Genomic DNA, 9,587 nt, shown 5'->3' on the forward strand with positions numbered 1-9,587 from the left:
TTGGGGGCGTGATGGGGGGAATGAGAGGATGGGAGGGGGAGAGGGAACTGGGGTTGGTATGTAAAATACCATTGCTTTTAATTTGGATAAAAGTTAATTTAAAAAAGAACGTAGGGTTGAGGAGAGTGAGGGCAGTCACCTCCCATGCTAACCAGCTGCACCAGAGCTTCAGCGCTCATGTCTGGGACAGGAAAGCATCCCACCGTAAGTCTCCTAAAAGTATACCTGGAAAAGTCTATCTTAATGATAATATGCCACTCCAGGTTTAAGAAAAGTTTCAAAGGTCTTAATTCCAGTGAACTCTTAAAAACAATCACTTAGGCAAACAGATATTCAGAACTGAAAAACTTCTATGTTCAAAACTCACTATTATTACCAATACAAAGCCCAAAATAAAAAGCTAAGCTTGACCTTTGTATTTTTTTCCCTAAGACAAGGTCTTGGGGGGGGGGGGGGGGGTGAGGTGACAGAGAATGTGGGAGGTGTTGGGAGCGGATTGAGGGGATAAATATGATCAAAGTACGATATGAAATTCTTAAAGAATCAATTAAAATGCCCTATTAAAAATAACAGAAGTTCTTAAGTATTCAAGGTTAGGCTGAGGCCAATGACCTTGAATGTCCATCTCCTCAGTGCTGGGACTACAGGTTTGCAACAGCACACACTTGGCTTTATAGAGTGCTGGGAACTGAACTCAGGGCCTTGTTCATGGTAGGCACTACCAACTGTACTGCAGTCATAGCCCTATATATATATTTTTTTTTTTGGTTACTTTATATATGTACGTGTCACACATCTGTGGGTAACAGTATAGGCCAGCAGAGGGTACTGGATCTCTTAGAACTAGAGTTCCCAGTAGTTGTTAGTGTCCCAAACTCAGGTCCTCTAGAAGGGACACAAATGTCCTTACCTGGGGTGCTGTCTCTTTAGCGCTTACTTTTGATTCTTCAGATAGTCCAGGGTTGGCCTAGAACTCACGATTCCTCAGCTTCCACCTTCTGAGAACTGGGTTTACATGCATGTGCAGCCACACCAAGCACAGTAAGTTATCTTAATAAAAGCAATATACCAAAGACTATCTCCAATAGTAAATCATTACAGCAAGCACATAGAAAAACAACCAAGCTGGGTGTGTGACTCAGTGGTAGATCACTTGCCTAGCACACACAGTGTCATAGGTTTGATCCCCAGGCCCATAAAAACACAAAAAATGGGAAAGAGGAAGAAAATGACAAGTAGATAAAAGCTACCAACTAAAGATATTCTCACTGAAGATTATGCAAGACGATTATGGGATTGTGGGAATACACAAAGATATACCAAGGGGGAAAAAAAAGAGAACTAAAGACTGGATAATCAATCATCTATTCCTATAATTTTTATCTTTCTATTAAATAAAAATCGTGCAAGTGACTATGATCTAAAGGTGCAGTATTCCACTGGATCATTTACATTCAGCGTCAGTAATAAATGCAGCGTGTGCGATGAAATGGGATTCCTCTCATGGCTTCCCTGTGGTCTCGAGCGTAGTCCCACAGGTGATAATCCAGAAGAATAGAGTTGATCTCACTCTGAGGTTTCTCTCCCCTTTCTTCAAGAAGCTCCAGAAGACAATCCCGGATCAGCTCGACACACCAAATTGAGCAGCCTCTAATTTCCACCTCTTGTTTCTCTCCATTTGAGAGCATTTCTCCTGCAAGAATTAAGTGAGGGAAAGAAAAAAATCATTTATAAACCTAGGCACTAATGTAAGACTACAAGTTAAATTCACAGTGACAGAGGCAGTGTCTGGCTTGGCTGTATCAATACCCGCAGGACCTAGCATTTGCACATACTAGCTCCTCAAGTAAATTTGTTAAAGGAAGATATGGTAGTCCTAAATTTAAAGGACTTCTGTGTTTTTGTTTTTGTTTTTTGAGACAGTGTCTCTCTCTGTATAGCTCTGGCTGTCCTGGAACTCAACTCTGTAGACAAGGCTGGCCTCCAACTCACAGAGATCCGCTTGCCTCTGCCTCCCGAGTGCTGGGATTAAAGGCGTGCGCCACCACCGCCTGGCATAATCTAATGGTTTTTATCAAGGGGGAAAGAGTAAAAGGTAAAACCTGCTGGCATCATGTGCGCCACGTTTGCCATGCTTGGGCCTGCTGGAGTCCTTCATAGACCGTAAGCATGATAGTGAACCTAGAGGTACTACCACATTGCCATGAACAAGTTGTCTCTGAGTAAACTGACCTCAGCAGGGAAAGATGGGGAAATGAGTCAATCTCTATGCAGCTTGCTGGTCCAGCTGAGACCTCTCCATTCTGTAGGGCTCCATCAGGGTCAATGACTGAACTGCTCTGAGTGAGGCTCAATATAGCCCTGACTAAGTCACTCTGTTCATCTTTTCTCTTAAGAGCAAGTGGTGGCATTGAAGCCGGGCATTGGTGGCGCATGCCTTTAATCCCAGCACTCGGGAGGCAGAGGCAGGCAGATCTCTGTGAGTTCGAGACCAGCCTGGTCTACAAGAGCTAGTTCCAGGAAAGCCTCCAAAGCCACAGAGAAACCCTGTCTCAAAAAACAAAACAAACAAACAAAAAGAGGTGGCATTGATAGAAATTAATTTCTGTTTTTGTTCTTCAGCTGAATTTGGAAGCAGCTTTATTGAGGACTGTTTATCAAGACTTGTGGATCATTCTTTAAACCAAATGAAACACTTTTTTTTTTTGGCTAGTTTTAAAGTTAACTTAATCATCCTTTCGGAGTATTTTCTATTCTGGAATGAATAAACTATATTCTTGCCAAAAGTTTTGCAAAGTTCCTGCAAGATTTCTTGGCCACCTCCTTTGGCTCATATTTCTGGCTTATTGTTTTAGAGATTCATCAAAAAGTGAGTTTGTGGGATTTTGTTTTTGTTTTAGAACTCGGCTCCTTCTCTTCAAAACTATGATGAAGAGCACCATCCTCTCCCTCTCAGAGCCTCCGGCATCTTGTCCTCCTTCAATCTGTTTATTCACCATGGCTGTCCTTTCATGGTGCTTAATGACGACACAGCAGGCAAGCCTGGGCTCAGCAGGAAGTGTAGGCAGGCTGCCCTGACACCACTAAAGCCCGGATGGATGCTGCTCGGTCCCTGGGCTCTGGGCAGGACCATTCAGGGTACCTGGAGGCCAGCTGGGGGCTGGGAAGAGGCCTGGCAGGCTGCATCCAACCTCTAACCTCAAGTAATGCTGCTCTCTCTCCAACAGCCTCGCTGCCTGACTCTAACGGAGTTTCTTCAGCTTCCTTCGCCTCAGACGCTGGCACAGAAGCCCATGCCTTCCTTTTCTGTTTATCACTTCCTTTCCAACCTAACTCTCATTTGCTAAAACCATCTAGCCAACCAGGAGAGTGACCTAAGGCAGAAGACACCACCAAAGAGGAGGCCTAGCTCAGACTGCTGCTCTAACTGACCACAACCTTGACTCAACAGGGGAGCCTAGCTATGCAGAACCCAAATTCCCAAACCACAGAAACTGCAAGACAGTAAATGTTTCTTGTTTTAGCCACAAAAATGTTAACATAATTTGTTACACAATGCATTCAGTAACTCTGGAAAGACAACACTGGAGCCCTAACTTTTGCCTCCTGTGAATGTGACTTTATTTGGAAACAGGAATGGGCTAGACATGGTGCACGTCTGTAGTCCTGGCTGTCTGGGAAGCTGAGGCAGAAGGCTGAAAATCTGAGGCCACCTGGGCTACACATGAGGCCTTGTCTCACAACAGAGGGGCCGAATTTAGGTGAAATGCCCACACACCTACACACACACACACACACAGACACACACACACACACACACACACACACACACATGCTCATACAGAGACACACACCATAAAAAACGCCATAAAACTTAAGGTGCCCAATCATTAGTCACTTATTGGTCATGAGCATTACAATTTTTTTTCCAGACAGGGTTTCTCTGTGCAGCTTTGGAGCCTGTCCTGGAACTCGCTCTGTAGACCAGGCTGGCCTCAGACTCACAGAGATCTGCCTGTCTCCCAAGTGTTGGGATTAAAGGTGTGCCTACCAACACCCAGCTGGGTATTACAATGTAACAACTTGTTACTGTGAAAATGAAAAAAGAGAAAGAAAGGACTGTTCAAGGCATCACAAAACCCGGTGAACTTTAGATGGATAATAACTACATTTATTTCACAAGAAAAAAAAGTGATTCAATCATAAAAACTTTCTCTTAAAAATAAAAAAGCAAGCCAGTATAGAGGAACCCTGTCTCGAAAAACAAAATAAATAAATAAATAAATAAGCAATAGAAACTCCTCCACCTAAGAAATAAATTCACACCAAATAGTCATTTTTCTTATAAGTCACTTTCATAGGAATGTTTTGGTCTACCTTACCTATTCTAACACCTGAGACACCCAGTCCTATGTCTGTAACCGTGTCCAGTCATGAGGAGCAGGAAGCCTGGGAAAGGTAACTCGATGGCCAGCCTCAACTCTCTCTGACTGAGAATCCTGTACTGGCCACCTCTCTGACGCCACCTCTGTACGACCTTTGTATCAGAGCATAAGTCACTCAGCTCGGCGGGCACACATTGGTTACCACACCCATTCCACACAGCTCCATGTAACAAACTTAGGTTTCTTTTACCAAGCTCTGAAATTGCAATGTCCAGGTAAACACAATTTCAATAATGTCCACACTCCACAGTGTAAACAAGGAAAGCCATTTTCTTTACACTTCAGTTGCTCGACACAGTTTCATTCTTCTTTGTCTGTTTATTTTGTTTTGGTTTTTTTAAGACAGGGTCTCTCTGTAGCCCTAGCTGTCCTGGAACTCACTCCTGTAGACCACGCTGGCCTTGAATTCACAGAGATCTGCCTGCCTCTGCCCACTGAGTGCTGGGATTAAAGGTGCCTGTTACAATGCCCCACTCAACAAAGGGTCTCCCCACGTAGCCCCCACCCCCACCGTGAGCTTCTACCCCAGAAGCACAGCAAGCCTCCACCTCACCAGGCACATGAGGCCGAGGAGAGCTGTTTGTAAACAAACCCAAGCGGACAAGGGCGTGGGCTGCAAACCTCTGAGGAGCCTCTTCAGCAGTTCATCCGAGTATTTCAGGGCGCCCAGGTACACGAGAGTCTGAGGCACTCTGTAGTCAGCAAACATGGTGATGCTGGAGATGTCCTCAAAGCAGCCGTCACCCCTTCCTTCCAACACACTCCACGTGTCTGCCACAAGGATCTGGGCTCGTTTGTAAAAGGAAATCCTTTTCCCCTGGCGATTGGAGAATATGTATGTGTCACTGGTGGTACCTTCTGAGATCTTAGCGTGTACTATTTGAAAAGGGCGCTCGACGGAGACACACACTGTCTCAAATAAACAAATCAAGGGTGCACCGAACGATCCTATTCTGTTGGTAAGATTTTACAAGCTTTTTACAGAAGATAAAAGGACCTGACAGCAAGATGGTTCAGCAAGCTAAGGTCTGTGCTGCCTGACCACCTGAGTTCAACTCCTGGGACCGCCATGGTAAAACCAACTCCCAAATGTTGTTCTCTGACCTCTCCGTACTCACTGTGATTACAGCACACAACCCTGACCCGAAAACAACAAATACATAGACCTCACAGTTTACCTACTTTTTTTTTTTTTTTTTTTTTTTTTTTGGTTTTTACGAGACAGGGTTTCTCTGTATTGTTTCGGAGGCTATTGGTCCAGCCCGGCCTCGAACTCACAGAGATCTGCCTGCCTCTGCCTCCCGAGTGCTGGGATTAAAGGCGTGCGCCACCAACGCCCGGCTACAGTTTACCTACTTTTATGAAGTGATCATTTCCTTTTTTTTTGCAGATGGTCACATTTCTTTATGCTGATTCAATGTCTTGCTCATCGCCTACACAAACTTTTTAAAAGGATTTTTATTATTTTTAATTACATGTGTGACAGTGTGGGAATGTGTATGTGAAATGCTAGTGCCTGCAGAGGGTTATGGGATCACCTGGATTGCAATTCCAGGCAGTTGTGAGCTTCCAATCACAGGTGCTGGGAACCTAACTCGGGTCATCTGCAAGGGCAGAATATGCTCCTAGCCACTGAGTCATCTCTCCAGCCCTATCCTGCTTTAAAACAGAAAAATCGTTTCTTTTTGCATTTTTAGTATAAAGCATGGACCCCAGGGCCTCACTAATGTGAACAAATGCCCTAATGATAAAGATCTATCCCAACCCACCCTCATTGTTCTTAACATGAAGTGATCATTTCTAAAGCCCCTATTAAGGACTTTGGGGCGGGAGGAGGCTGGTTCCCTGCACCCAGGTTGTGGTTCACAACCATTCCCAAAACCTGTTCCTGGGGACCCAACAGCCTCTTCTGAATTCCCTGGATACTAGGAACTGTTCCTGGGGACCCAACAGCCTCTTCTGAACTCCCTGGATACTAGGACCTGCTCCTGGGGACCCAACAGCCTCTTCTGAACTCCCTGGATACTAGGACCTGCTCCTGGGGACCCAACACCCTCTTCTGAACTGCCTGAATACAAGGCATGCACACGGCACACACAAACACTGGCAAGCCAAACACTCAGCTCAGAATAAACACATTTAAAACAGAGAAGACACTCATGGGGGGAGGGAGAGCTAAATGTGTGTGTGTGTGTGTGTGTGTGTGTGTGTGTGTGTGTGTGTGTGTGTGTGTGTGGCTGTGATACAGCACCCTGCCCTGAAGCAGTTTAGAAAAGGAAGAGCTTATTTGGGTTTACAGCCCAAGACAGAAAGTCTCTGGGGGAAGAGGGGAGTGGACATGGCGGATGGCACAGCACAGGAAGCTCACAGCTCACGCACGTAAAGAATACATCAGAGAGCGCTCAGTGACAGGGATTCCAAAGGAATTTCACAAAAACGAAACCTAGGTGTGTACTGGGAGCATAGAACAAACGAGAACCGTTTAAAAAGCACACCCATTTAGTTGTTTTGTATCACATAACATTATTATACAAAAAAAACTGTGTAAGAAAACAAATGCACACCAAGCTTTTCAAGAAATACTATTTTTTCCCCCAGAGAAAAGCCTATACATTCTACATTCTGATTTTTGTTCAGCTCTGAGAACTCTGTGAAGAACTTAAAGTGCTTCTTTACCCTCAGGCCACAGCGTTATGTTAAGGGTTGGAACTTTTGTTTGTTTCTTTGCTTTTTCTGAGGCAGGGTTTCCCTGTGTAGCTTTGGAGGCTGTCCTGGAACTTGCTGTCTGGCCTCCAACTCACAGAGATCGGCCTGCCTCTGCCTCCCTAGTGCTGGGATTAGAGGCGTGCACCACCATGCCAGGCTGAGGGTTGAAACATCTTAAAAGAATAAAGGACAATTCTATGACTGGAAAACATAGTGATTTGAAAGGCAAATTTTGTTACTTCTTCTGGTCCACAGGAACCAAGCTTCAAATTTTAAGTTGCTGGCCTTAAAAAACAAAACAGACAAAAAAACTCTGGACACAAGAGAAACCCTGTCTCAACAAAACAAAACAGGTCTAGAGAAAAAAAGCATTAACTCGGAATTATTATGAATCCTAAAATCCACCAGCAACAAACTCACCTCAAACTGTGTCTCGTCTCTGTAAGAAGGAAAATTTTCAACGACCAGGTGCATTAGCTTCTGTGCGCTTTTCTCACTCCTTTGGACACAATTAAGAAAAGAGCCTCCAAACTTCTCCAGCAGAATCTTCCCGGTTTCGTTGAGAATGCGATGCCTCTCTTCTAGTAAAGGCATGGGCACGGCTGTGTCAGAACGAAATATGTCCCGAACTTGGTCAAGAGTCACCGTGGCGTAGTAGGAGGCGCTGGTTATTGGTATCCCTTTTAAGAGAAAGTTCAGAGACTTTTAGAAGTTGCAAATAACATGGAGGAGGGAGTGTGGTCGTGCTGGCCTAATCCGAGCATTCGGAGGGAGAGGCAGCATGATGGGATCCCTGTGAGTTCGAGGTCAGGGTAGTGTATTCACTACACAGGCCAGGGCTACTCAGTGAGACCGTCTGTCTTTCGGGAGGACCAGAGTTCAATTCCCAGGCACCCACATGGTGCTTCACCACCCTCTGTAACTGCAGTTCAAGGGGATCGAGGTCCTCTGTGGCCTCCCAGGGCACTGCATACACGCTGTGCACAGACGAGCATGCGGGCAAAAAATAAAAAAAATAAAAATAAAAAAACACAAATAAAAACCCTAAAATAAATAACCAAGCTAGCGCTCCAGACACGCATCAGAGTTGCACCAATAGCGATCTGACGTGGCCCCCGCCCCTGTGTGCGTGTGTGCTTACAACAGCAAAGTGACAGGTGCATTTGCCTTACACAAAACGCTCTATATAACCTGTCCTTTTCTTCTCCGGGCGGCGTTCATTTCTCGTCTGCCTTTCTGCGACAGGGTGTCGCTCCCCCTGAGACTGGCCTGCAACTACGTTAGCTCAGGCCGGCTAGGACACGGTAGCGACGCTCGTGCGGTGGCCTGGAGGACTGGGGATGCAGACGGGAGCGCCCAAGCCCAACGCAGAGTGGCTTTTTTTCTTTTTCCTAGAAAGCCGGCTTTGCCACCTCTGCTGGCCGGCTGACGCACGCACCTCGGTCGAGCGCCCGGTTGACGGCGGCGCACAGGGCCCAGTAGCCGGTGTAGGCGGCGCCGCCGTAGCGCACCTCGCACCGGCGCTCCTCGCGCTCCGCCCAGAAGGAGAAGTTGAGCGAGTCCACCACGAAGACCCAGGCGAGCGCCGCCTCGTCCGCCCCGCGCGGGTTGAGCTCGTGCAGGTCCTTCCACTGCCGCACGCGCCACGCCGCGGCCGCGGGCAGCAGCAGCTCGGCCGCCCGGCGCACGCCCTCGGGGTCCACGCGCACGTCCCGGCTGCGCTCCGCCACGAGCCGCGCCGACTCGCGCGGCGGCAGCGGCGCCTCCTCCATGCCGCGGGGAACCGGGAGCCGCTCGCCCCGCCCCCGAGCCGCGACCACGCCCACCGCCCGGCGGGCCACGCCCACACGGGCCCCGCTTCCGGGTCTGAAGTCCAGGAAGTCGCCCTGCGGGGGACGCGAGCTGCTGCTGCCCGGCGCCGCCTGGTGGCGGGATGTAGACAGACCTCCGGCGGGAGCCGGCGAGCGGGCTCCCGGGCTGCACCGCACGCACGACCCCCGGGACGGCCTCTGACCCCGCACGCTTAGGGTCAGTTGGAGCACCGAGCTGATGATGAGGGGCCAGCACCGTTCGGCCTCGCGTCTGACTTTGCTGCGGGGAGTGCGGGGACTCAATGAGGTTCCCCACCCCAAGCAGAGGCCTAGGCCGCCACTGCCGCCTTCTCCCTGCCATCGGGCTTCAGGAAGGGAACTGTGTGGCCGACGCCAGCCATTGTGGCCTTCAGGTTGGGACGGGGGCGACAGCGCAAGAGTTCGTCCATCGTGAATGCCCGCAGGAGATCACTCGGACTCTACTCCAGAACCCAGGGGCCCGCAGCCTTAGCTTGCAGAGACCCCGCCCGCTAACGGCTTTCCTTCCTGCTTCCTCAAAACTTCCCAGGAACTGCTGAGCGAGGAGGTGCCAGGATGTGGTTTCTGCCTTTAAAATACTGGTCAT

The 9,587-nt window shown here is 48.1% G+C and overlaps 1 protein-coding gene across 3 annotated transcripts; it reads right to left on the reverse strand.

Annotated features, from left to right (window-relative positions):
* Positions 1–1,353: 1,353 nt before the first annotated feature.
* CUNH9orf64 (chromosome unknown C9orf64 homolog) lies at positions 1,354–8,949 on the reverse strand. Of its 3 annotated transcripts, none has more exons than XM_005078404.4 (4): positions 8,590–8,949; positions 7,572–7,831; positions 5,067–5,262; positions 1,354–1,693 (listed from the first exon to the last, which is right to left on the reverse strand). In XM_005078404.4, exons 1-4 carry the CDS (start codon positions 8,921–8,923, stop codon positions 1,461–1,463), a joined length of 1,023 nt encoding a protein of 340 aa, XP_005078461.3. In that variant the 5' UTR covers positions 8,924–8,949; the 3' UTR covers positions 1,354–1,460. The 3 variants fall into 3 exon arrangements, with proteins under 3 accessions (XP_005078461.3, XP_040612023.1, XP_040612022.1); XM_040756089.1 differs by lacking the exon at positions 8,590–8,949 and adding an exon at positions 8,343–8,552; XM_040756088.1 differs by lacking the exon at positions 8,590–8,949 and adding an exon at positions 8,324–8,551.
* Positions 8,950–9,587: the final 638 nt, after the last annotated feature.

The sequence above is a fragment of the Mesocricetus auratus genome, unplaced genomic scaffold, assembly GCF_017639785.1.
Source record: "Mesocricetus auratus isolate SY011 unplaced genomic scaffold, BCM_Maur_2.0 Super-Scaffold_100013, whole genome shotgun sequence".
NCBI classification, from domain to species: Eukaryota; Metazoa; Chordata; class Mammalia; order Rodentia; family Cricetidae; genus Mesocricetus; species Mesocricetus auratus.

Coding starts and splice junctions, on each gene's coding strand:
- CUNH9orf64 (XM_005078404.4), bottom strand. CDS start 8,923: ATGGAGGAGGCGCCGCTGCCGCCGCGCGAGTCGGCGCGGCTCGTGGCG. Junction 7,832..8,589: donor CAACCGGGCGCTCGACCGAG/GTGCGTGCGTCA, acceptor TTCTCTTAAAAG/GGATACCAATAACCAGCGCC. Junction 1,694..5,066: donor GCTGAAGAGGCTCCTCAGAG/GTTTGCAGCCCA, acceptor TAATTCTTGCAG/GAGAAATGCTCTCAAATGGA.